This window comes from Oryctolagus cuniculus, chromosome 20 (genome assembly GCF_051225735.1).
Source record: "Oryctolagus cuniculus isolate XC-2025 breed Fujian yellow rabbit chromosome 20, ASM5122573v1, whole genome shotgun sequence".
Classification (NCBI taxonomy): Eukaryota; Metazoa; Chordata; class Mammalia; order Lagomorpha; family Leporidae; genus Oryctolagus; species Oryctolagus cuniculus.
This window is the reverse complement of record NC_142886.1, coordinates 13,427,472-13,455,059: the sequence shown is the minus strand read 5'-3', so window position 1 is coordinate 13,455,059 and position 27,588 is coordinate 13,427,472. Positions and strand designations below refer to the sequence as shown.

At 50.2% G+C, this 27,588-nt stretch overlaps 1 protein-coding gene across 2 annotated transcripts in view; it reads left to right on the top strand.

Annotated features, from left to right (window-relative positions):
- The window catches only part of PRKCH (protein kinase C eta), a 276,210-nt gene that overhangs the window by 147,596 nt on the left and 101,026 nt on the right, over positions 1-27,588 (top strand). For both annotated transcript variants that reach the window (XM_051826092.3, XM_089322579.1), the window contains exons 3-9: positions 3,106-3,256; positions 6,904-6,938; positions 11,416-11,504; positions 12,608-12,737; positions 14,747-14,874; positions 20,024-20,167; positions 20,262-20,435. In XM_051826092.3, the coding sequence (XP_051682052.1) occupies positions 3,106-3,256; positions 6,904-6,938; positions 11,416-11,504; positions 12,608-12,737; positions 14,747-14,874; positions 20,024-20,167; positions 20,262-20,435 (851 nt within the window). The remainder of the gene's footprint in view (positions 1-3,105; positions 3,257-6,903; positions 6,939-11,415; positions 11,505-12,607; positions 12,738-14,746; positions 14,875-20,023; positions 20,168-20,261; positions 20,436-27,588) is intronic.

The following is a 27,588-nucleotide window of genomic DNA, read 5'->3' as shown; positions in this document are numbered from 1 at the left end:
CATCTCGGGTAGAGTTGGACATCTGGAATCTTGCAGCAGGGAGGGGAAAATGTTAGAGTCCAGTTGAGGAACAGAAGGCAGAGCTACTCTGGACTGTGTGCAGCGGGCACACTGGTTATGTGACAGAAGCTGGGACCGTGGAGCCCCTCCAGCCAGGGAAGTAGAAGCCCTAGGACCTGATTTGCATTCTCTCTGTTTCAGCTTTGGAGTGAGCAGCCTTTTGAGTCTGTGAAAGTCCTAATGGTCATCAAAGGAATTGCGGGTAGTGGCTAGCTGGGTGGGGAGAGTTGTCCTTGCCACCCTCAGGGATGGGAAGCCACAGCAGTGACAGTCAGCAGGAGGTCTACAGTGAAGGAAAGGCAGTATTTGTGACTCTCGGCATTTAAGACACCAAAAAAGGGGGGCGGGAGATTCCTATGAAACAATGTTATTTTTTTTCTTTTCCTTTTGAGACCATAGCATGATTTAAATTGTAGCGTACCTTTTGATAAGTGGAAACTGTAGCTTTCAGAAATTGGAAATCAGATCCCCGCCCTGGTATGCATTCCCCCAAATTTTGGAACTTTCCAGAGTTTTTTTTTTTTTTTTAAAGATGTGTTTATTTATCTGAAAGTCAGAGTTACACAGAGAGAGGAGAGGCTGGGGGAGGGAGGTCTTCCATCTGCTGGTTCACTCTCCAAATGACTACAATGGCCAGAGCTGCACCGATCCCAAAGCCAGGAGCCAGGAGCTTCCTCCAGGTCTCCCATGCAGGTGCAGGGGCCCAAGGACTTGGGCCATCTTCCACTGCTTTCCCAGGCCATAGCAGAGAGCTGGATCAGAAGTGGAGCAGCCGGGACTCGAACCGGCGCCCATATGGGATGCCGGCACTGCAAACAGAAGCTTTACCCGCTATGCCACAGTGCTGGTCCCTTCCAGAGTTCTTCAGGTGGTGGTCCCGCATTTGTTGAGCCTCTGCTGAGGCTGCTTGCCTCGATCCAGAAGGAGTCACTGACCTGGGACTATGATGGGATCAAGTCTGAAAAAAAAGAGTCATTTGGGAAAATACCTTCCTACACCTGAATTCGGCTTTCCTTTCAAATTGGTTAAGACCCATTTTCTGTGTGTGCATTAAAGAAGCGCGTGTTTTAGATCAGGAAAAACAAGTTGGGCCTCTCCACGTCTTCGGGGGGCCCATCTTTGCTGGATCGTCCGACCTTTTACTGATTTCTACATATTCTAAGTAGTAACCCTTGTCAGGTAGCAGAAATCCCTTCCCCACTTTGCTCCCACTTTGTGTTTTGTGACTGTTGCCAAACAGCAGCTTTAACTTCCTAAGTTACAAGCCTGAACCTTGCATGACTGGAGAGTTCTGTTCCTTATCTCATTTGGACCACCGTATTTTTCTGTACCTTCTTGTGTTCCTATAATTTCTTCTTTAACACGTATTTGAAATTCTTTTGGAAATGGGGTACAAAGCCACAGCCAAATGGAGGGATACATGTTGGTACCTGTATATAGATGGTGATTATCATTCACAATATCGGGTTGTTTAACTCGAAATAGCTCCAAGAGAGGATATTGAATGTTCTCATCACAAAGAAATGAGCGTGTTTGAGGCAGTGGATTACCCAGGCATCCTACATTGATCAATACACAACATATAAAAGTAACGAGGGGCTGGTGCTGTGGTGTAGCGGGTAAAGCCGCTGCCTACAGTGTTGGCATCCCATATAGGTGCCAGTTTGAGTCCAAGCTGCTCCATTTCCAATCCAACTCCCTGCTGTGGCCTGGGAAAGCAGTGGAGGATGGCCCAGGTCCTCGGGCCCCTGCACCTGCATGGGAGACCCGGAAGAAGCTCCTGGCTCCTGGCTCCGGATCGGTGCAGATCCAGCCATTGCGGCCATCTGGGGAGTGAACCAGCGGATGGAAGGCTTCTCTCTTTGTCTCTCTGTGTAACTCTGACTTTCAAATAAATAAATAAGCCTTTAAAAAAAAAGTGCCGAAAATCACCCTGTACTGAGTGAAGATGTGCAATTTATTATCTGCGAGTTTGAGAAGAAAAATTTTTTATTTTTTCTAGGCTTTTACCAAATTGCTTTTGCATGATTTCTTAAATTTCCTCTGCATAAGTGGTCAATTTAAAAGCACTGTTAGGAAAGTAAGCTTTATGTATTCACAAGTTTCTGAGTACGTTGGAAAATTCTAGTATAGTTATGTGGCTCACGTATTTACTATGTTTAGGTCATGCACAGTTTTCAGAGTGTCCCAATCAGGAGCCACACTCTTTAAAAGGTGAGTTTAGAAAAGGACCTTTGCAGTTCTTCCAAGTTCATTTCCACACATTCACAGTAGTTCTGTGTGACTCCTTGTGGGCAGTTCCCTCATTCACGATGAGGGTACACCGGGATTAAAGGGGACAAATGACAAGGCCTATCTCATTGGCCAGCGTTTGCATCCCGTATGTGGACCTAAGGCCCCAGCCAGCCAGCAGGGCTAGGAGAACATGTCGGCGTCACATCCTGGGGGTGGGAGCCCTGGGGGACTTGTGGACAGTGCTGGGGGACTGACCCAGGGTAGCCCGTGGTAACCCAGTTGTGAGCGTCTCAGGAGTTCACGTAGGTGAAACGTTTAACAAGTAGAGTCCTAAGGTCATCAGGAAAGCGTTGATGATTTTTCAGAATGTTTTGGGTCTTGAAGAAAGAAAAAATGTGGAGGGTATTTGGTTCTTTTTTTAAATGCTGCTTGCTCATATTTTTTAAAAAATAATTAGGCAGAGAGAGAGATCTCCCGCATCTGCTGGTTCACTCCCCAAATGCCCACGACAGCTAGGACTGGGCTGCAGCCAGAGCTGGGAGCTGGGGCCTCAGTCCACAACTCCCAGGTGGGTGGAAGGAATCCACGTACTTGAACCAGCCCTTCTGCCTCCCCCGGGGTCTGCTGAATAGGAAGTGTGAGGCAGGAGCCAGCCCAGGCTCTGTGATGTGGAACACGGGCTTTGTAACTGGCACGTTGCCTGCCAGGCCAAGCACCTGCCCCAGAGTATGTGAACTATTCAACTTTCTCATATTTTGGGTGTGGCTAGACACATTTACACATTTTCTTTTTATTTCTTGTAACCTACAGCTACTCTCCAGAGAGACCGAATCTTCAAACATTTTACCAGGAAGCGCCAGCGGGCGATGCGAAGGCGAGTCCACCAGATCAATGGACACAAGTTCATGGCCACGTACCTCAGACAGCCCACTTACTGCTCTCACTGCCGGGAGTTCATCTGGTAAGAAGCTCCCAATGTCCGCTCCTCAGAGCTTCCCTGGAGTGGAGGCTTGCTCTGCTTAATGTGTGATTTCGGGAGGAAGTTTGCAGCAAGTAGAATTCGAAGATTAGTTTATCTTGGTACAAAAAAGATTTGAAATCCATGCATATTAAAGGCCTTCTAAAAGTTCATGGAAACTGTGTATTATGGAAATACTGTGCATAGATTTCAAAGTGGTTTTGTTTTTAAGATTTCTTTATTTGTTTGAAAGGCAGAGTTACAGAGAGGCAGAGGCAGAGAGAGACAGACAGACAGACAGAGAGAAAGAGAGAGAGGTTCCATCTGCTGGTTCACTCCACAGATGTCCACAGTGGCTGGAGCTGTGCTGATTTGAAGCCAGGAGCCAGGAGCCAGGAGCTTCTTCCTGGTCTACACGCAGGTGCAGGAGCCCAAGGACCTGGGCCATCTTCTACAGCTTTCCCAGGCTGGAGCAGCCGGGACTCGAACCTGTGCCCATATGGGATCCAGCACTGCAGGCGTTGGCTTTACCCACTATGCCACAGTGCCAGCCTCTCAAATAAACTTGCTTTTAATTCTGTTTTTTTTCTCAAGCTTTAAAAAAATTAGTTTTCATTTTTTTTTGAAAGGCAGAGAGAGAGACAGACAGACATAAAGTGATCTGCCCACTGGTTCATTTCCCCAAATACCTATAGTGGCTTAGGCTGGGTCATTCTGAAACCAGGAGCTAAGGTCTTTATCCTGGTCTTCCAGGTGGGTGGTAGGGTCCCAAGTACTTGAACCCACACCTGGTGCCTCCCAGAGTGTGGATTAGCCAGAAGCTACAGTCAGAAGCAGAGCTGGGATTTGAACCCAGGCACTTGGGATGTAGACATCACAAGCAATGTCTTACCTGTTGTGCCAAATGCCTACCATTTCCATGAACTTTTTGAAATACCCTCGTAATGTTGACCCAATAGTTTTAATCCCCACTGCAAGTTAAATAAATACAGTGCATATCCAAGTTTTAACTATTATTTTTTCATTTTGGTCAATGGGCAAAAAGCATAAATCTGAGAGAGAAGCTAAACAGTGAATAAATAAGTAATCAACAGAGTGGCTAATGAACCCCGAGGAAGAAAGACTAGAATAGTTGTAAGAAGGCGTGAGTCACGTGATGAGTTACGGGGGTCACTAAACACACAGTACTATGGTACTGACAGTACTGAACCTCAGTGACTGGACACCACAGGCTAAGCCCAGGTGATTGAGAGTTGAGAAATTCTAGAGATTTAAGATCTTACTATAGAGGGGCTGGCGCTGTGGCATAGGGGGTTAAACTACAGCCTGCAGCACCGGGATCCCATATGGGTGCTGATTTGTGTCCTGGCTGCTCCACTTCCAATCCAGCTTCTTGCTAATGAGCCTGGGAAAGCAGCCAAAGATGGCCCATGTTTTTGGGCTCATGCACCCTCCTGGGAAACCCAGAGGAAGCACCTGGCTCCAGGCTTTGACCTGGCCCAACCCCTGTCATTGTGGCCATTTGGGGAGTGAAGCAGATGGACTTTCTCTCTGGTTCTTCTCTGTAACTCTGCCTTTCAAATAAATAAATAAATCTTAAAAAAAGACAAAAAATCTTACTAGACATACAACATATGCTTAATTCTCAATGGCAAATCTGTAATGTAAAATGAAGCTAAGTGATAGTTATCTTCGATTAGAGGCCCAACACGTGTGTACACACACACACACACACACTTACACACACTTACACCCATGGTAGTTGGAGAAAACACGGCTTAGCAGCTTGAAAGGAGATTCATGGTTTTCTTGCAGCTGTTCCGCCTTTTGTTAAACAAAGGCCGGAGCGCTTGGTTCAGGGCAGCCTTCTGATACTGAACACTGACTTTTTTAGTGACCGCTTTGGCGCCGTCAAATTTGAGCCCTCAGAGCCCAGGCTGAGACAAGGTTTCTGGCCTTTGAAACCGAGAATGGAGCCTGGAGAAGCCTCCGCTGGCCGCTGGGAGGGAAGCCTACATGTCGGTGCAGGAGGAAACCCCGCCCACGTTTTCTGTGCGGAAGCTGCAGCTCCGTGGCTGTGCACCCGTGGGCCGTGCACGCGCTGCAGCCGCAGACCTGGCTCCCGCAGACCTGGCTCCCCGGCCCTGCAGGCTGGCTGCCCTGCGCCCGTGTGTGTCACCCCACCCCATTCTGCTCCCACCACGCTGTGATCTCTTCAGGCCCTGGGGGCGTTTGTGGTGAGACTTTGACCTCAGTGAGAACGTTTGTGATGGAAACTTCTTTGATAATGGCGCTGAATTTTTTTTTTCCACCAAGGAAGTACTAACCCCACCCAAGAAGGCCTTTAACTCTGACTTGCACCTACACTCACACACACACACACACACACACACACACAATCTAGGTGTGTGTATGACATCTACAAGGGTACTTTAGAAACTTCATGGAAACTGGGATAAAAAGATAGCTTTTCATCATACACACTTTCCATGGAGGTTTGAAGTCCCTTGAACAGTGTGGATCTCATCAGCAGGTGGGTATGGCACAAAGAAGCAGGCAGCGTGCCCCATGTCGCACCATCAGGCCGGCCTCTGCACACGTCACCACCTCCCTGTGTGTGCTGCCTCCCGTGGCTTGTGTCTGGATCAAACTGTACAGCATGCGACAGACTCCCAGCCACGCGTGGCTCGTCCTGTGGGCTGGCTAACGAGAATGAGAATGGTATCACCATCACCCATAGAATGTGTTTGGGAGAGAGAGACTGCAGCTGTGAGCACAGAGGACTAGCGTGGCAGCACTTGGGGGTGCTGTGGCCACTGGGGAGGTGCTGGGGCCACACAGGTGCTGTGGCCACTGGGGACTATGTGTGTGTTTCAGTGTGTGTCCATCTCTGTGAGCATCAGGAAGAGGAGGGTGGTGGACGCATCCTTCAGCCTAAGGCTCACGCACGCTCACGAGGGTCCTTTTTCTTTTTTTTACTTCCTTTTTTTTTCTTTTTCTTATTCTTTTTTTTTTTTTTTTTTTTTTTTTTTTTTTTTTTTTTTGACAGGCAGAGTGGACAGTGAGAGAGAGAGACAGAGAGAAAGGTCTTCCTTCTGTTGGTTCACCCTCCAAATGGCCGCCACGGCCAGTGCGCTGCCCCGATCCGAAGGCAGGAGCCAGGTGCTTCTCCTGGTCTCCCATGGGGTGCAGGGCCCAAGCACTTGGGCCATCCTCCACTGCACTCCCTGGCCACAGCAGAGAGCTGGCCTGGAAGAGGGGCAACCAGGACAGAATCCGGCGCCCCGACCGGGACTAGAACCTGGTGTGCTGGTGCCGCAGGCAGAGGATTAGCCTATTGAGCTGCGGCGCTGGCCAACGAGGGTCCTTTTTCTGGGGGTTGTGGGAGGTGCGGGGAGCTGGGTGGACTGGGCCCTTCCTTGGTGCCCACCCACTTCTGATCTCTGCAGTATTCTGCCCTCCATTTCTTTTGTGTCTCCTGGTGACAAACAAGGCTCAAAGCACACATGTGCCTTTCCCTGCAATTGTGCTTTTTCTCACAAAGGATCAGAGTATGAAATTTGTTTTCCTTAAGCAACTGTCATTATAGGAGGGGTTACTGCAGAAGTAACTTGACTGATGGCAATTTTTTTCTTTGTTGTCTTGAACAGGGGCGTGTTTGGAAAGCAGGGTTATCAATGCCAAGGTAAGAAAACTTTTTAAAAACTGTTTTCAATTTTACTCCTGTGTTAAGAAAAAAATGATGATTATACCAAGAAAAAAAATAACCCATTCAGGTTGTGATTGGTGCACAGCTCTCCGGAGGTCAGAGGAGACCCCCAAGTGTTACAGTCTTTAGTTTGGGTTAGATCTTGGCTGCATCTTAGCACAGATGGGATATTTTAAATCTGAAGCCAAGCTATCTACTAATGCTTCATTGTGGAGGGTTTTGTCTCAGCAATAACATGAATGCGCCGAAAGGTAATGGCATTTTATGAGCCATACCCTTGAATCTCGGAGAAACTTCGGTATTTTTACATGCCCATTGTCAGTAGGTGTGTGGAGTAGCACAGTGCTGCTCCTTTTTGGTTTTCAGAATTTTTTTTTTAGTTTATTTGAGAAGCAGAGGGAGAGAGAGAATTCTCATCTGCTGGTTAGCTGCTCAGATGCCCACAGTGGCTAGGGCTGAACCAAGGCTGAAGCCATGAACTGGAAACCCAGTCCAGCTGTCCCATGTGAGTGGCAGGAACTGAATTACTTGAGCCATCACTGCTGCCTCCCGGGGTCTACCTTGGCTGGAAGCTGGAGTTAGAAGTCAGAGCTGGGAGTCAAATGTAGATGCCCCACCCCCACCCCACCCCTGGTGTGGGACACAGGTGTCCCGGCTGCTAGGCCAAATCCCTGCCCTCACAATGCTGTTTTCCATTTGCCCAAATAGGAAACAGAAACTATTATCCAAGTTGGTTTTTTAGAAATTTTCTAATTTAACAAAAACGCAAGAGATGCTGAAGATGATGCTGTGGGTGATTTTTTACGTTATTACACATTAGACTCTTCCGATTTTCATAATTCTAAGACAGGACCAACTTACTGGCTTTGTGGCACCACTGGGATGCAGTGAAGTGGGAGGAGCGATAAGAGAGCCCTTCCTGGTGGTTCACCCCGGCTGGACCGGGTGATCCCTTTATTTGCTTGTACTGAAACACCTGTTATGTTGATTCTTCCTCTGCCGGTGACAGCCCACGCATGACTAAGGGAATCCCACCTTCTCTGCAGCAGGTGGTGTGTGAAACATTTCCCTTAGAACCACCGAGTCAGCCCTACTCTTGGATCTACTGTGACTTTAATATGTATGCATAATTCTACTGAGGTCTTAAAGATAGGGAAAAAACAGATATATCCCCAATAGAATGGCGATCATAGGCCTCTGCTGTTAATTCAGCCCTAAATGAAAAGATAGTTCGGGAGCCGAATTAATGCTGATTTTTTGCCTGGGCCTGCAGCTACAGGGATGTGTACTGCAGTCCAGTCTGAGCATCTTCCACGTATCCAGTGAAGTGGAGAAACTCTGGAGAGACAAGATTAGAATTTTGGAGTTAAAATATGAGATCCAGGATACGTCTCTCGGTATCTGGATTCGTTTCTTCTGCTCTTTGGCCTGTGGTGCCAGGAAACCTGGTGGCCTGATCTTTATCGGGTAGGGGTCGGGGGAGGAGGGGCCCACTGTTTAAAGAGCAGACAAGAGCCGTAGTCAGGAGTATGTGAGACAAAATGCCAGTGGGAGAGACGTCTCCCACGCGAACAAGGTTCAGGAGCGCACGACCCCAGAGTAGGTGTTTCAGACAAAACAGACTTCAGAGAAAGCGACGCCATCTGTCCGATGGACATTATGGAATAAGCAAAGGGTTTTTATTATTATTATTTTCTTATTATTTGAAAGTCAGGAGTTACACAGAGAGAGGTAGAGACAGAGAGAGAGAGGTCGTCCATCCACTGGTTCACTCCCCAGTTGGCTGCAATGGCTGGAGCTGTGCCAATCTGAAGCCAGGAGCCAGGAGCTTCCTCTGGGTCTCCCACACAGGCGCAGGGGCCCAAGGACTTGGACCATTTTCCACTGCTTTCCCAGGCCATAGCAGAGAGCTGGATCAGAAGTGGAGCAGCCAGGACTCAAACCAGTGCCTATATGGGATGCTGGCACTACAGGCTACGACTTTACCCACTACGCCACAGCGCTGGCCCTGGCATCAGTTTTTCAAAGAGGCACAACCATCCCTGATACAGGAGAGCCTGACATCAAAACACGCCAGACAGAAACCGAAAAAACTACAAGGACAAACAGATGCAACAGCTGGTGGAGCTGGGGACTTCAGTAACTGCAACAGATGGGCCCAGCGGGCGGGCAGCCAGCCGGGTGTAGTTGACCTAAATCGCACAGCCACAGCCTGACGCCTACAGCACGCTCTGCCCCTCAACACAGAATCCACATTCTTCTGATGCTCTCAAAGAACATTCACCAACAGGGACCCCCTTCTGGGCCGTAACACACACATTCCCAAATATGAAAGTCGGGAAGTCAGACCACAGTGGAATCAAACTAGAAATCGGTCACGGAAAATGCACTGGGGAACTCCCCAGTATCTGAAGCACAAACCATACATTCTCCGTTGCATGGGTCAAGAGAACATAAAAAGACTCAAGAGAACATAAAAAATATTTTGAACCAAATGAAAACATAATTGATCAAATGAAGCAGAATGCAGCAAAAGCAGTACTCAGATGGAAACCCATAGCACTCACTGCGTCCATTAGAAGAAAGATCAGAATCAATAATTCAGGGGCCAGCGCTGTGGCATAGCGGGTAAAGCTGCCGCCTGCAGTGCCGGCATCCCATATGGGCGCTGGTTCAAGTCCTGGCTGCTCCACTTCCGATCCCGCTCTCTGCTATGGCCTGGGGAAGCAGTAGAAGATGGCCCAAGTTCTTGGGCCCCTGCACTGGTGTGGGAGACCTGGAAGATGCTCCTGGCTTTGGATTGACACAGCTCCAGCCATTGTGGCCAATTGGGGAGTGAACCAGCAGATGGAAGACCTCTCTCTCTCTTTCTCTCTGCCTTTCCTTCTCTCTGTGTGTAACTCTGACTTTCAAATAAATAAAACTTAAAAAAAAAGTCAGTAATCAAATTTCCACGTAGGAAATCTAGAGAAAGAAGAGAGATAAGAGCCTAGAATGAACCAGGAAAAGAATCAACTGTGATGCAGAACAGTTGGGAACAGCAGAGGATTTGCAAAAGTTGATAAAACAGACAAAGTCTAGCCCAGCTAATCCAGACCAAACCAAATGCCTTGAAAATTCAGGTCCTTGTGTGTGAGACCAGATGGGTGTGAGGTTCTCCCAGAGAAATGGGCCAGTTTTCTGGGCCCTAGCCACTGGGTGCTCCTGGGAACGCACCCTGGTGACAGCTGGGTTTCTTTTAAGGTATAGCGACGTTTGCTGATGTGTCACTTCTTATACTTTATTAAAAGATTTATTTATTAATTTGAAAGAGTTACACAGAGAGAGGAGATACAGAGAGAGAGAGAGAGAGAGAGAGAGAGAGAGAGAGAGGTCTTCCATCCACTGGTTCACTCCCCAGTTGGCCACAACGGCCAGAGCTGTGCCGATCCAAAGCCAGTAGCCAGGAGCAGGGGCCCAAGCACTTGGGCCATCTTCTACTGCTTCCCCAGGCCACACCAGAGAGCTGGATCAGAAGTGGAGCAGCTGGGACTAGAACCGGCTCCCATATGGGATGCTGGCACTGCAGGCGGTGGCTTTACCCACTACACCAGAGCGCTGGCCCCATCACTTTATATACTTAATCCCAAACCTTCCGCGTGTCTCCAAAGACCTTCAAACGCCACGTATTTTCCTACTGCTTCGTTGTTTACGTTCATCTTGTCATGACAAGCTTGCCTCCATCTGCACCGTCAGTTTTCTAGCTGAGACGGGATAGACCATATTATCCAGAAGGTTCTGAACAGGAGAGCAGTTAGTCGAGCCACTCAGCTAATGGGTGTCTCTAAGGCCAGCTCTGCTGCAGGCCCCAGGCTGGGAATTCCGAGAGCAGGTGACGGCTGGGTGCTGAAGGTGTGAAGAGAGAGGCCGGCGGCGGGCTGTGGGCAGCGCAGGAGGGAGAGATGGTTGGAGTCCAGAGAAAGGGGCCATGGGTGGGGTAGTGTCACAGAAGAGACGTTTTTGGAGTTGCTTCGCGTCCTGAAGTTCAGGTTTCATTGTTCAGGAGGTGAAGAGGACGTCCCAGGGACAGCAGAGGGCAACAGTGTGCAGGGGAGGGTGAGCATTGTTCCAGGTTTAGTTCTGAGAACAACCAGATCACAGAAGAGAGGGGGCAGGTAGCCTCTGGGAGGGCGCGGGGTCTGGCTGGGAAATCGGAGCGGGTTGGCAGTGAGGTGCCAGGGAAGATTTCCCGTCCTGGGCAGGTGCAGGATGCCATGGAGTCGGGAAGGAGGAAGTAAGTTCAGGCCCTCTTGGTGGAGCACTGGAGCTCGAGCTCAAGTCTTTGTGGGACAGTGGCAGAGCAGATCGGGAGGGTGGGAGCGCCGGCTGTCACCTCGTGGGCCGGACGTGGGCTTGGCACAGCCTTGCAGACCGTGCTGCCCCTGACCAATCATTGCGGCATTGCCTTTCCTAGTGTGCACCTGCGTCGTCCATAAACGCTGCCATCATCTGATCGTGACGGCCTGCACCTGCCAAAACAACGTGAACAAAGTGGACTCCAAGGTACGGGGGTGGCAGCTTGTGGACGGAGCACCCACAGGCACATGTGTGTGTGTGTGCGTGTGTGCACGCGCACGCGCGTGTGTGTGTGTGTGTGTGTGTGGGTGCGCTCTCCCTGCTCCCCTCTCCCTTTTTCCCTCTCCCTGTTTCCTTGCCCCGCCCTGCTCTCCTCCCACTGTCCTTGACAGCCAGGGTGGTATTGGGATTGACCGTCCTCTCTCTGGTTGTGTTACGTAGTGTTTGTAGTTCTTGGGTAGCACGGCTTCTCCTTGTGAGGGCCCCATGAGTGGCCAGCTGGGTGGGAACCCCATGGCTCCCAGTTCTCCTAATTCTGCAACAGTTTGGGTGGAGTAAAAGGAGCCCTCTGCCTGGTTCCCAACAACTTGAACTTGAAAATGTGCATTCTGAAAAAAAACTAGGTTTGAATTATTTTTGGCATCAAAAATAAACATCCTGCTTTTCTACTTTTTGTGAACTTTTAAGAAAGTACCTCGTGGGTCCATCCCTATGAACCTGGGCTTCGTCCTCTTCCCTCGCCTTGGATTCAGTGCCCAGATTCACACGTTTTAAATTCAGGAGGGAGAAAGCAGATGAGGCGCTGCTGGGTTGGTGCGCAGTGGGTTTGCAGACACTGAGGGAGGTCTCACCGGAACCTGCTGGATCTGGATATGTCCAGGATTGCCGAGGAGCGTGCACAGAGCTAGGAACCACAGCTCTTAGGAGAAAGAGGCCGATAACTGACCCACCCCTGGGGGTGAGTGGATCTGCACCACGCGCAGGTGTGCCGTGGGCTGCGGAGCGTGTGGCCAGGCAGGTACTGCTGGAATCGCCGGTGCACCTGAGCGTAAGAGCGCAGAGATGCCGGGCACAGTAGACGGGATGACAGTCTTCATTTCCGTTGGTCTTCCCAAACAGTGGACAACCTGTCTTGCTTTGTTTCTATCTTGTCTTGGGCAGTGGAAAATGCGCTTGGTCTGGTTCAAGGCCAAGTACCGGACAGAGAGATGCCCAGCAGCACTGGGCTGGCGCTGGGCTCCCGCTACCAGTGTGCACAGAGGCCGTGGCGCTGGGAGCTGAGCTCTTGCCCTCCTATTTCCTCTCCACAGATTGCCGAGCAGAGGTTTGGCATCAACATCCCGCACAAGTTCAGCATCCACAACTACAAAGTGCCCACCTTCTGCGATCACTGCGGCTCCCTGCTCTGGGGCATAATGCGACAAGGGCTTCAGTGTAAAAGTGAGACGCTGCGTGCCGGGTACCCACCTCCCTGGGGGACACCGTGCGGCGAGCTGCTGGGGGTCCCCGAGGCTCAGCACTTGACCTGGGACGGGTGGTTTTAGATATGTCGTCAGTTCACATCCTAGTAGATTGATACATATTTGTATATAGTCACTTGTCAAGCCTCTGATCCCAAATGCTAACTATCGGACGGTTAAGTCACACGTTAAATCCGGTGAGGCAGCTGGCTGTCATGTTGTCTCACTGCTGAGCAGACACCAGGTTCAAGGCTGCCGGCCCGTGCCGTGACAACGGCAGACCTGCTCTCTGCCTGTTCTTACTCAGAACCCCGTTTCTCCTGGGACCCTCTCACTTCCTACCGTCTTCCGTTTTTCCTCTCTCAAATACTTAATAAAATACGAGGATCCTTCAAGAGGTGTGTGGCAAATGGAATTAAAAGATGTTTACTTTGGTGCAAAACATGTTGAAAAAGCTATGCCGTGGATTTCAAAACCCCTTGCACCAAAGTAAACATTTTTAATCCCATTTTTCCATGAACTTTGAAAAAACGCTTATTTATTATTTATTCTAAAGGCAGAGAGAGAGAGAGAGAGAGAGAGAGAGAAACAGACTTATAGAAATCACCTGCTGGGTCACTCCCCCAAATACTTGGAATGGTCAGAGCTAGGCTAAGGTTAAGCAGGGAGCCTGGGCCTCAGTCTGGTGTCCCACGTGGGTGGCAGGAACCCAAGCGCTGGAGCCATCACCTGCTGCCTCCCAGGGTGTGCATTAGCAGGAAGCCGGAATCAGGAGTGGAGTTGGAACTCAAACCCAATACTCCAGTATGGGATGGAGGCATCCCGAGCCGTGTCTTAGCTGCTCGGCCGGGTGTCCACCCGCTGCTACTTCCCCCGCCACACACACACACATACGCCACGAACTTTTGGAGGCTCTGCTGTCACTGTTGTGTGGCGGGATGGAGGGGCCACTGCTGGCTCCCGTGTCTCCGTCCCAGTCTTCCTGAGAGATGCAGCTTACACTGGAGGCCCAGGTCTTGCAAGGGATCTAAATTACAGAAAATCAGGCCCCACAAAAGCTGGGTCTGTGCTTGCTTTGAGAAACAGATTGGCTCCAGAAAATAGGAGTGGTTGGGTGCGCTCAGTTCTACCTGCCCTCAGCCACATCTGAGTTTATTTCTGCTGATTAAACCTCAGCCGTAGGACATGTGTTCCTTGCAGCAGCAAAACCGCCACTTGTACAGTCTGCATCTCTACCGCCATGCTTGGCCTCACTTCCGGTGTCAGCTTCCTGCCGGCTCAGGTATCCGGGCTCCTGCCTCCCACGTGGGAGACCTGGATTAAGTTCAGGCTTCAGCCTGGCCCAGCTCTGGCTGTTGCAGGCTCCTGGAGAGTGAACCAGCAGATGGGAGATCTCTTTCTCTGTCTCTCTCTGCCTTTCAAATAAATTAAATAAATAATTTTTTTTAAAAAGGAAAACCTCAGGTCCTTCGGCACCCAGACCAGCTTCCTGAACACCGGGAGCTAGGCTCACCTGTTCCAGCCCCCGTTTACCTGACCCTTACACAGTGTCAGACGGTGTCCTCTGCTCCCTGCCCCTCCCCAAAGCAGTAACAACCACAGGCTGCAAACCCGGGGACCCGCAGCCTCACAGGACGCCCGCCCTGTGCTGCCGGGGCTGGCTGACCACAGCGCTGCTCAGAAAGCAAGCTGGACCTAGAAACCTGACCCAACCGGCTTGAGCGGTGGCTTGTCTGTCGTGTTGAGACCACTGCCTCGCATTGCACTGTGGAGAGACAGAAGCAAAGGAAGTAGTCAGTGGACACAAGCCTTGCGATTTCACTGGCTGTACGCTGTCACTGTGATGGGTGTTTTAATCTTGGTACCGGCTCATGCCATTAAGTCAGCTGCGACTGTCCACGCAGCCTGTCTGATCCGTGTCATCAGCTGTCGGTCCCGCGCTGATTCGGTTCCTTCCTGAACACGGGTTCTCTTTCCTCTTCCTTGCAGTATGTAAAATGAACGTGCACATCCGATGTCAAGCGAACGTGGCCCCCAACTGTGGGGTCAACGCCGTGGAACTCGCCAAGACCCTGGCCGGCATGGGGCTCCAGCCTGGAAATATTTCGCCAACCTCGGTGAGACGCCGCTGCTTGGCGAGTGTCGTGATTTAGAAGTTGCTCGGGTGTGGTGAGGCCAGGTGGGAGCGCGTGGCATACTCTGATCTCAGCCGGCGCCGTCATCCGAGTTGCTGCATTTTCAACTGTATTTTGTTCCATCAATAAAATTCTACGCGCAGTAAAAGGGTGAGAAGTGAGCAGCGGGACCTGCGTTGTAGCGGACAAAGCCGCCGCCTGTGATGCCAGCATCCCACATGGGCTCCTGTTGGGTCCCAGGGTTCTGTTTCTGATCCAGCTCCCTGCTAATGCACCTGGGAAAAGCAGCAGAAGACAGCCCAAGTGATTGGGTCCCTGCCACCCACGTGGGAGACCCCAGAGAAGCTCCTGGCTTCAACCTGGCCCAGCCCTGGCTGTCATGGCCATCTGGGGAGTGAATCAGCAAATGGAAGCGCTCTTTCTCTCTCTGACTTTCAAAATAAGTAATAAATTTTTAAAAAAGAAAGAAAAATAAGGAGCATGCAGAGACAGCAGGAAGCAGGACAAAAGTTTCCCCCACACCCTATCCCTACCCCCTTCGTTCTTTTTTGAAAATTTTTTTTTATTTGAGAGGTAGAGTTACAGACAGTGAGAGGCAGAGAGATCTTCCATCCGCTGGTTCACTCCCCAGATGGCTGCAACAGCCGGATCCTGCGCCAATCTGAAGCCAGGAGCCGCGAGCTTCTTCCAGTCTCCCATGTGGGTGCAGGGGCCCAAGGACTTGGGCCATCGTCTACTGCTTTCCCAGGCCATAGCAGAGAGCTGGATTGGAAGGGGAGCAGCTGGGACTTGAACCAGCGTCCATATGGGATGCTGGCGCCACTGGCGCCACAGGCGGAGGATTAACCTACTGCACCAGAGCGCCACAGCGCCCCCACCCCCCATGCCTTCATGCCTGAAAAATCAGCTCCTTGTCTGAAAAGCCTGGAGCCTGGAGCCCAGAGACCTGGCTGGGCCAGGTGGGACAATTGACTGTCAGTGTGGGCATCAGCTTTCTTTCTTCTAAAGGCTGGAACCCGCAGCCCCCAAGGCTCTGCCCAGTCCTGGAAGCCAGCAGTTCTGCAGTGTGTGTTTAAGGGCTGTGGATTTATCACCTGTGTTCCTTCCTCTGGGTGCTGTCAGGTCCCGGGACGGGTTTTGTCCTCAGCCTGGAGTGCCGGCCACTGGCCTTGCCAGCCAGCCAGCGTCTGCAGAGAGCTGAGACATAGCAACAGCTCCGTCCCTGAGACCTGCGAGATGACTTGGGGTATTCAGTTCCGGGGAATTTTAGGTCACCTGCTCAGTAACCTCTGGGCACTAGGGAAGGGAAGTGCTGTTCTGCGAGGTTCTTGGAAACTCAGAAAACCTCAGCACAAACCCGTTTTACCGCGAGTCTCCTGTCTAGTTAGTACCTCGGGGACTTACAGCGGTAGTGTGGTTCTTGATTTCAGGAAAGCACTGGAAAGATCCATTGAATCTGCCTGACTTGTGGATTGGCAGGCAGGATACTGATGGGGCGAGAGGGATTTCTTTCTTTCTTTCTTTCTTTCTTTCTTTCTTTCTTTCTTTCTTTCTTTCTTTCTTTCTTTCTTTCTTCCTTCCTTCCTTCCTTCCTTCCTTCCTTCCTTCCTTCCTTCCTTCCTTCCTTCCTTTCTTTCTTTCTTTTTTCTGTCTTTCTGTCTTTCTTTCTGTCTGTCTTTCTCTTTTTGTCCCGAAAGACACAGAGAAAGAGAGACAGACAGAGCGCTCCCATCTGCTAGGTCACTCTCCAGATGACCACAGTGGCCTAGAACCAGGCCCTGGGTGGCAAGAAGCCAGCCTCATGAACTATTACACCTGCTGCTTTGCAGGGTACACATTAGCAGGAAGCTGGAATTGGGACAGAGCTGAGACTTGGATCCAAGCTTTCAACTGAAATCTTTTTTAAGCTTTTTTTTAAAGTTTGTGATTTATTTATTTAGTTGAAAGGCAGAGCCATGGAGAGGCAGAGGCAGAGAGAGAGAGAGAGTGAGAATGCTTCCATCCAGTGGTTCACTCCTCAAATGGCCACAATGGCCGGATCTGGACCGATCTGAAGCCAGGAGCCAGGAGCTTCCTCTGGGTCTCCCACATGGGTGCAGGGGCCCAAGGACCTGGGGCCATCTTCTACTGCTTTCCCAGGCTATAGCGGAGAGCTGGATCGGAAGTGGAGCGGCCGGGACTTGAACCAGCACCCATATGGGATGCCGGTGCTTCAGGCAGTGGCTTTACCTGCTGTGCCACAGCGCCAGCCCCTACAACTGGCATCATAACTGCTAGACCAGCTGCCTATCCCCAAGGAGGGGAATTTAAAATGCATGGGATATCAGCCCAAGCCAGGGCTTCTAAAATATGGGGCAGAGCACATTAACTGTGTAGCAAAACTTGTAGGAATGGGCAGTGCCATGTGTGTAATAATGTTTCATAGTGGGAAAACCAAGATTGCCTTTTGTTTGACAGCACAACCTTAAGAGAGGGGAATCTGAGCTCTGTCTCGGGAGGAGGATGGATTGAAGGGACGATGGAGCAAGACTGCTTTGCATTTTTGTAGCCAGTGCCAGCCCGGCCACGGGACGTGTATCAGTGGGGGAAGTGAAATTCTAACTGGCACCACTTTTCTGTCTTTGAAAAATGTATGATGCGAGGTCTAGAGGAGAAGCTATTTCAACCCCTGGATTTTTAGCTGATCTATTATTAATCTTGGTAGTGCGGTTTCACTGGGTTAAGATAGTAGCCTCCTTGTAGTTTGCGGCTGTTGAACTGTTGGTTTACTGCAAACGTCACTCAGACGTTGCCCTAGATCAGCTGTTTTTAGCTAAATAGGTCAAAAGCTCCAGGATGTCAGACTTTTGATCTGTACAAGGCGGTAGCTTGCCATACATGCGTCCCCACGTGGACATATGTAGCGTAAAGGGATGAGCGCCCCAGCCGACGAGGCGGCCACGTGTACTTCCTGTCTCGGGTGGTGACACCAGAACTCTCCATATGCTGGTGGGAGTGCAGGTTGGCCTTTGGCGGGGCAGGTGGACATCCTACCAGAAGTCTTCAGAGTTAACACCTTGGCCCAAGGAACTCCATCTCCAGAAGATTACCCTGAGAAATCTTCCATGGTGATCATGACTATATGGCCCGGGTTTGCCAAGGGACTTCAGTTTGTGGAAAATGTGGTTAAGAGATAGTTATTTGGTGCCCCCAAATTTGGAATCCACATCCAAGAGCTCTTCAGAAAATTCCTGGAAAGGTATATTATGAAAAAACTATGCATGGATTTTTAAAACTTTATTGCTCCAAAAGAAGTGTATCTTTAAAAAAAAAAAAAAAAAAGATGTATTTATTTATTTGAAAGTCAGAGTTACACAGAGAGAGAGAGAGAGACAGAGAGAGGTCTTCTATCTGCTGGTTCACTCCCCAGATGGCCGCAACAGCTGGAGCTGCGCTGATTCAAACTAGGAGCCAGAAGCTTCCTCTGGGTCTCTCACACAGGTGCAGGGGCCCAGGGACTTGGGCCATCTTCTACTGCTTTCCCAGGCTATAGCAGAGGGCTGGATCGGAAGTGGAGTGGCCAGGACTCAAACCGGTGCCCATATGGGATACCAGGGCTGCAGGCGGCGGCTTTACTTGCTAAGCCACAGCGCCAGCCCCAAGAACATTTTCCACAAATGTTTTTGGAATAGCCATTGTGTTTTGAGGGGAGCCTGATGAGAATTTAAGTCTTTAAATTTTATCCTTCATATTTTTGGTGTCATTTTTTACAATTAATTTTAACACTTAAAAAAATTTTTTTTTATATATTTGAAAGACAAAGTGACAGAGAGTGGGGGAGAGACAGAGAGAGAAAGAGATCTTCCATCTACCGATTCATTCTCAGAATGGCTGCAACACCCAGGCTGAGCCCGGCTGAAGCCAGGAGCCTGGAACTCCATCTGGGCCTCCTACGTGGGTGGCAGGGCCCACGTACTTGGGCCATTTTCTGCTGCTTTCCCAAGCACATTGGCAGGGAGCTGGGTTGGAATCAGAGCAGCTGGGACACGGGCCTGGCACTGATCTGGCTTGCTGGCATTGCAAGCTATGGCTTAGCCTGCTATACCGCAACACGGCCCCACAGTGACATTTTAAAAATTAATTATTGGAGAAGCAGAGAGAGAAGGAGAGAGAGAGAAAGAGAGAGAGAGATGTTGTGTCTGCTGGAGTCCTTCCCAAATGACCACAGCAGCTAGGGCTGGACTAGGCTAAAGCCAAGAGCCAGGAACTCAGTCAGCCTCCTACATGGGCAGCAGGGACCTGAATACTTGAGCCATCACGACACCTCCCAGGTTGCATGTTAGCAGGAAGCTGGAATCAAGAGCACAGCAGAAACTCAAGCCTCGGCCTTCTAATGTGGGACACATTGTCCCAAATAGCATCTTCATTGCTGGCTGAAACCCTCGACAGCTACAATTAATTTTTATTTCTTATATTATTTAAAATACTGTATAAAAAAAGTTGTATCATTTATTTGTGTCCTAGTGCTAAATGGGACTAGGTTCTCTAAGCTGGTTTTAAAGCTACTCTTTGGGGCTGTGGCTTATTTGGTTAATCCTCCGCCTGCAGCGCCCGCATCCCATATGGGCCCTGGGTTCTAGTTCCGGGTGCTTCTCTTCCAGTCCAGCTCTCTGCTATGGCCTGGGAAGGCAGCGGAGGATGGCCCAAGTGCTTGGACCCTGCACCCGCATGGGAGACCAGGAGGAAGCACCTGGCTCCTGGCTTCGGATTGGCGCAGCACCGGCCGTGGCGGCCATTTGGGGAATGAACCAACAGAATGAAGACCTTTCTCTCTGTCTCTCACTAACTCTGCCTGTCAAAAAAAAAAAAAAAAAAAAAAAAAAAAAAAAAAAAAAGCTACTCTTTGCAAGAAGAGGAGTGGACGCTAGGTGGCGCTCTCGGAATCTGGCTGCTCCGTGTGAGCCCAGTCTGCAACTCCATGCTTAGATGCACTTGGCAGCTCCCTCTTCTCACAGGGCCATGCGCACAGAGCAAAAGCTGATGGCGACACAGTTGGGAGCCGCAGGGCCCGGCCTGCTCTCGCCCCACGTGCCCTGCTGAGTGAGGGTGAGCCTGCTCCTCCATCTGACCCCGCAATTTCCTGTCTCTGCAGAAACTTGTGTCCAGGTCGACGCTAAGACGACAGGGAAAGGAGGGCATCAAGGAAGGCAACGGGGTCGGGGTCCACTCCGATAACCGGCTGGGGATCGACAACTTCGAGTTCATCCGCGTGCTGGGGAAGGGGAGCTTTGGCAAGGTGAGTCTCGTACACACTCGCGCTGCTCGCGTGCCCGCGCCGCGGCACCTGCGGGAGGAACCCCCTCACGCGCCCTGCTGCTGCTCTGCCGCAGGTGATGCTGGCGAGGATAAAGGAGACGGGAGACCTGTACGCCGTGAAGGTGCTGAAGAAGGACGTGATCCTGCAGGACGACGACGTGGAGTGCACCATGACCGAGAAGCGGATCCTGGCCCTGGCCCGCAATCACCCCTTTCTCACGCAGTTATTCTGCTGCTTCCAGACCCCGGTGAGTCAGACTGCCCGCCACCGCCCCCGTGGCCTCGCTGCTAGAGGACCAGGGTCACGAGCCAGCTGTGCACCTGACGCCAGCTCCCTGCTGATGCAGAGCTGAGCAAGCAGCAGACAGTGGCTCAAGACAAATGGGTCCCTGCCACCAGGTGGGAGACCTGGGTTGTAGGCCCCGCTCCTGGCTTTGGCCCAGATGGGCTGCTGTGGGCATCTGGTGAACAAAACAGTGAGTGGGCCCTCTTTCTCTCTCTCTCCCCAGCAAATACATACAGTTTTTAAAGTATTTATTTATTCAGAAGCTGGAGAGAGACACAGAGAGATCTTACATCTGCTGGCTCACTCCCCAGGCTGAAGCCAAGAGCCTGGAACTCCATCCAGGTATCCCGTGTGAGTGACAGGGGTCCAAGCACTTAAGCCGTCCTCCGGGGCTTTCCCAGGCGCATTAGCAGGGAGCTGGATCAGAAGTGGAGCAGCCAGGACTTGAAGCAGTCCCCAAAGGGGATGCCAGTGTTGCTGGCGGGAGACTTAACCCACCTGCACCACAATGTCAGCCCCAAATACATACATTTTGGAAAAGTTGTTCAAGATTTCATAAAGTTAAGTATCAGAAGTTTTCTGGGGCTTGGCTCCCACGGTACAACCATACAAAAGGACTTCAAAGTGTTCATGGGAAAAAATGGAATTAAAAGTTTACTTTGGTACAAGAAATTTTTGAAATCCATGTAAATATTTTTTTCATAATACACATTTTTGGTAAACTTTTTGAAGATCCCTAATATGTATGGATTTCAGATTTCTTTAGTAACATAATAAGCTTACTTTTGGCTTGGTTTTTTTTTTCCTCTTTTTTTTAAGATTTATTTATTTATTTGAAAGTTAGAGTTACACAGAGAGAGGAGGGACAGAGAGAGAGAGAGAGGTCTTCCATCCGCTGGTTTACTAATTGGCCGCAATGGCTGGAGCTGCGCAGATCCAAAGCTGGAAGCCAGGAGCTTCTTCCAGGTCTCCCGTGTGGGTGCAGGGGCCCAAGCACTTGTGCCATCTTCCACTGCTTTCCCAGGCCATAGCAGAGAGCTGGATAGGAAGTGGAGCAGCCGGGACTCGAACCATCCCCTATATGGGATGCCGACACTACAGGTGGCGGCTTTACCCACTACACCACAGCGCCGGCCTCAATAAACTTCCTTTTTGCCGATACTACAGGTGGCGGCTTTACCCGCTACGCCACAGCGCCGGCCTCAATAAACTTCCTTTTTAATTCTGTTTTCCCCAAACTGTTTGAAGCACCCTTGTATAAACGTACTGATGGCTCCTGACGAAAAGATGGAAACTAATGACCCCGCCCTCTCCTTCCTGCTGCCCTAGGGCAGGGACTCCTGGAGGCTCTTGCATCCTGCGATTGGCCAGGTCTTCATACCTCATTCTTCTCTGCCACAGTGAAAGCTGTGGGCACGTGAGAACAGAGGCGGTGTCATGGGCGGAATCGCTTAGTGAACTTGGCCTTGACTCTGCTCCTAGATTCTGGACTGCCAATGACCAAGCACCAGAGGTGTAAGGATCCAGAAAGGGGACCTTGGACTGGGAGACCCCAGGCCCTTGCTTTTGCCCTCAGGGCACCAGGGACTGATGCTGGGGTGGCTAGTCTGCCTGCCCTAGGATGGTCCACTGTTAGGAATGGTTTCGGTTGCAGTTAACGGAACCCCTGGCTAACGGGGCTGTGAACAATGTAGAAAGGCTGGGGTTCTAGTTCATCGGTACGAACTTTGTCCTTGTTACTTTCCATAGTGAGAGGCCCGCTATTAACAATGCCAGGATTGGGTTCTTTGCACAGCGATGGCTCTGCCGCGTGGCATCTCAAGGCGTTTGCTGCCGCCCCAAGTGTCATCTGTTCTCATGGCGGCATCTGAGGCTGGAAGCACAGGGCAGAGGCTGCAGGGTGACACGGGCCACTCTCTTTTAATCAGGGAGCAAAGCTTTTTCCTAGACTTGGGTCAGCTGCTCTTAGCATCAGGCGAGGCTGGAAGAGCAAGCGGCTAGCCAGGAGAGGCTTTCGTGATTGGCCGACACCAGCCGTGAGTCACGCCCCCCAGCCGGGCACTCCTCTGCCGCCGGTTTAGAAGTGAGCTCCTGTTACCCATGATGAGGGAAGATGCTTCCTGAGAAGTCAGTGGGAGGGGCAGCCCTGCCAGAGGCTGCTGGGTCAGTGAATTCTGCACCACCAATGGGGAAGAAGGGGCTGCCCTGGGAGCAGGTTGGGGCATCTCACCCAGGCAGGGATGTGGGCTGCACGTGTTCTAGGGAGCTCGCAGCTGAGCTGCAAGACAGAGCGAGTTGGAGTTGGCTGGGCCAAGAGAATGAAGGAGGATGTGCAGCAGAGAGTAAGCAGTGCGCACCCTGCTGGTGGGAGGTGGAAACCAGGTGTGAACAAGGCTGAGCGCCTCGCAGTGTGAGGTTGTGCAGGTCAGCCGGGGCCAGGCCGTGGATTTCTGTCCTGACAGCCGTGGACGGAAATGAAGCAGGGAATGACGGATCAGATCGCATTTTTAGCGATTAATGATAGAGAATAATAAGCACCTTCTAAATATCAATATCTCTCTGAAAGAAGCAGTTATTGTTATTTCATATGTCGCCTTTTACAGAATGTTTTATGTATAAAACCATATATGCACACCACATATATTTGCTTTAAAAAAAAGATTTATTTATTTATGCTACACAGAAAGAGGAGAGGCAGAGAGAGAGAGAGAGAGAGAGGTCTTCCATCCACTGTTTCAGTCCCCAGATGGCCACAACGGCTGGAGCTGCACCAATCCAAAGCCAGGAGCCAGGAACTTGTTCTGGGTCTCCCACACGGTTGCAGGGGCCCAAAGACATCTTCTACTGCTTTCCCAGGCCGTGGCAGAGAGTTGGATGAGAAGTGGAGCAGCCGGGACTCAAACCGGCACCTATATGGAATGGTGGCACTGCAGGCAGCGGCTTTATCTGCTGTGCCACAGGACCAGCCCCTATATTTGCTTTTAAAAAATATAAATGACAGTGTATTTCCCCCAGGATTCTGTGCCTTGGTTTTGTCTTTTTAAACAAAACCCTAATAGTGTGTCTTGGTTGTTTCATCATTGTGTAAACCTAGATACTTCATTCCTTTAAATGGCTGCATGTCGCTTCCCCTCTTCATGGAGGAATGACACAGGACCCTGCGCTGTTCTTTTGTCTGCTCGGCCCTCCCCGGGTTTGCTGCTGGTTCTTCCCGGGTTGGCTACCGACCCTTCCACCTCCGTGGAAGGGCGGTTCCCCCTGCCACTTTCCCCACTTCCACGGGGGAGCGGCACACCGCCGGCCGGCTCTCTCGGGGGCTGCTCAGGTGTTCCTTCAGATAGATGTTCCTGGTGCATGTTGTCTCTCTCCTCCTTTATAGTCCTCTTCCACCAATCCCAACTCTGCTACCCACACGCCGAGTACGCTGCTCTCCTCCAATCAGGAGCAGGATCAGCTCCTGCAGGTCATCACTCAAGTTGGCGAGAGGCAGCTGCGTAGAAGTTGTTACTCCCTTCTCAGCGCCATATTGTGGGAGAGCAGATGCATAGAATAAGTCTTAATTCGAGTAACAGTCTAGTCTGAGTTGCTCCCCACAGCTGCATAGTATTTAAAGAACAGGCCACAGATTACTTAACTCACTCCTCATTGCTGTGCCTTGAGTGTACCTAGTCTTCGAGTTCAGTCAGTGTTGAGTGAGGCCCCTGGTGCTTTTGTCTTTGCAGTCTTATGGTGCTGATGAATGAAGAAGACTCAGTAGCATCAGGGCTGTGGAGTCAGAATGGGAGAGCAGGTGCAATCCTGATTGGCACCAATTGGCCCCGCCCCCATCTCTTTGTTTCATGGATGTTCTGAGATCCGGTTGATCTCAGGAGCCATTTACCTCTGCTGTTTCTGTGCCGATTTTCTGCCTAGAGAATCTGTCCATTTCTGAAAGTGGGGTGTTAAAGTCCCCTGCTGTTGTATTGGAGTCTCTCTCTCCCTTTAAGTCTGTTAATATTTGCTTTATGTATTTGGGTGCTCCAATAGTGAGTGCCTGTGTGTTTACAAATATCATTTCCTCTTGCTGGATTGAACCCTTTATCATTATAGAATGACTTTCTTGTTTTAAATTACGTTTTATCTGACAGCAACATAAGCCATTCTTGATTTCTTTTGGGTTCTAGTTCTATGAAATACCCTGTTCCACCCTTTCACTTTCAGTCTATGTGAAGTGAGCTTCTTATAAGCAGTGTATAGCTGGGTCCTGTTTTTTAATCCATTTGATCATCCTGTGTCTTTTAATTGGAGAATTTAATCCATTGATATTCAAGGTAATTATTGTTGGGTGAGATACTGCTGCCGATTTAATACTCTTTTTTTGTTTGTTTTTTTTAAATTTATTGTAGTTCCCTTCTTTCTTTGTCCCTAACTCACAATTTTCACTTGTGATTCAGTGATTTTCTCTGCTGGTGTACTTCGATTCCTTGCTCCTTATTTTTTGTAAATCTCCATAGATTTTGCTTTCTGGTTACCTTGGGGCTTACCAAGAACTTATTTTGGCTCTAACAAGCTATCTTGAAATGATAACAGCATTGGTTATCGAAATAGGAAGAGATAATAAATCCTAATAAGACATTCTATCTCTCCCAACATTTTGACTTGTTTATGTTACATTTGACTTCTCTCCACATCCACATTTTAGTGCAGTAGTTACACTGTTTTAGTTTTGACAGTAAGGATCCAGATGTTTTACACACCAGGTTTACAGTATCAGAGCAGCCTGAATTAGTTGGTTGTTTCTATCTTCTGCTAGCATTTTCTTGTAATACAGGTCTGGTGGTGATGTTCTCCATTCTCTCAGCCTTAGTCTGTCTGTGAATGTCTTTCTTTCTCCCTCATACCTAAAGAAGAGCTTTGCCAGATATGAAGTTCTGGACTGACAGGTGTTTTATTCTTTAGTGTTGTCAAAGTCTCATCCCACTCCCTCCTGACCTGTTTGGTTTCTGTCACAAGTCTGTAGCCCGGTGACCCGGGACCCATGTATGTGTTATTTGCTTCTTTTCTTTGAGAATTCCCTCGTTACCTATAACCTTGGAAAGCCTGATTACGGTATGTCTTGGGGTAGATTTGGTCGAGTGGGATCTGCCTGGTGACCTTTGGCCTTCCTGTACCTGGACAGTTGTTTCTTTCTCTAGGTTTGGGAAATTTTCTGTTGTTGTCCCTTTGAGTATTCTTTGTGCCTCTTTGGCCCTCCCAAGTCCCTCTTGAAATCCAAAAACTGGAAGATTTGCTCTTTTCCACGCTGTCTCATATTTCTTGTAATCTTTGATCAATCCTCTTGGTTCTTTTTTCTCCTCCATCTGTGTATTTTGAGCTCACTGATTCGTTCTTTTGTTTGATCTGTTCTGCTATTGATCCCTTTTATCGCCTTTTAAAATTTCGTTTAGTGTATTTTTCGGTTGAAGGATTTCTGCTTAATTTTATTTCACTATAACTTCCATTTCTCTGCCAAATCTCTCTGTTGGAATACTGCATCATGCTTCTGTTGAATTTCCTTGAGTTGATCTACAACAGCTATTTTGAAATCTGCATCCCAGCGTTTGTCAATTTCAGTGCCTGGGTGGTTATTTTGCTCTGCAGGTGAGGCGGTGGTTCCCACAGGCTCCTGAGGCTTGTTGGAGTGCTGTGCTGGGTAACTTCTGGGGCTCCTATAAAGGTGGCTGGGTGCAGGTGTCGCTGTTAACATGGGTGTCGTCGCTGGAGCTTCTGGCTCACCTGGACCCTGCCCAGGAGAGTGAATTCTGCACAGTCTGATGGCAGAGGGTGAGCAGGCCATTACGCACTTCCTGTGCTGCATCCATAAATTCACAACCCTTGGAGCGAGAGTGAGAAGGCCTAGGAGGGTCCTTCTGCAGGTTTGTGGGCTGCCGAGTGTGAGGTCTAGTGGTTAAAACGCTGGTTAGGCCACCTGCATCCGTTTTGGAGTTCCTGGGTTTGATCCCTGCCTCAGACTCTGAATCCTGCTTCCTGCTAATGTGAACCCTGGGAGGCAGTGGTGATGGATCAAGCCGTCAGGTCCCTGCCCCTCATATTGGAGGCCTGGATCCTGTTCCTAGCTCCTGCCTTCAGCCTGGCCTAGCCCCTCTCACTGGGGCACTGGAGGAGTGAACCAGCGGATAGGAGGAGCGCTCTCTGTCTCTCAAATGAACAAATAATTTTTAAAGAAGTTCTCAGAACAATGGAATTGAGAGATATGTTTATTTTGGTGTAAAAAATTTTATCTATTGCATAAGGGGTCCTCAAAAAATCCATGAAAATATATTATTAAAAAAAACTTTGTATGGCTTTCAACAATTTTTTTTGCACCAGAATAAATGTACATCTGAGCTCCATTTTTTTCACAAGCTGTTTGAAGCAGCCTGTACGTTCTCCCTGCCCCCCATCAAGTTGATGATCTGAGAGATTTGAAAAGATGCCATCTGTGACCTTCTGGCTGGCGTTTCTCTGCCTGGGAGGCTGGGGGTCCCCCGTGTTTGAGGACCACTCGTGCTCACACCTGTGCTGGGAGGGCTGTGACCTGGAGCGTGGTGGGGGCAGGCAATGTGGGAGGCAGAGAGACTGGGGGGGGTGTTAGCAGGCATGCATGGTGTGGTCCAGGCCCCGGCAGGAGGCAGCTCAGGGTCTCCCCTGTGCCTCTCACCCTCGTGGTCTGGGCTTGTTGAGGATCCCACCACCCCCACCTCCTCATCGGTCCTCGGCGGCCCCTAATTCTCTGTTTCCCTTGTTCCTCTGGAGCTCCGGTTCCCCCTGCCCTGCCCTGCAGGCTCCTTGAAACATTTCCCAAGCTCCCTGCTTTGCCTTTACCTGCCCTTCACCCCGTTTTCCGGCTGTTGTCTTGGAGGGGGCAGGGTTACAGCCCAGAGCCGGAGAGGGTGACTGAGAGTGACACCATGAGTCCCCTGCTGAGCTGTGCACGCCCGCCCGCCCCCAGGACAGCACCAGGAGCATCAGGAATCCAGCAAAAGGGCCCAGATACTGCTCAGAGTGCTTCCTAGGGCTCCAGCCGAAGACTGAGGATTGGAACCGGCTGATAAGCCTTGTGCGGGACAGTCAGCTCCCACAGCCGCCGTGGTTGC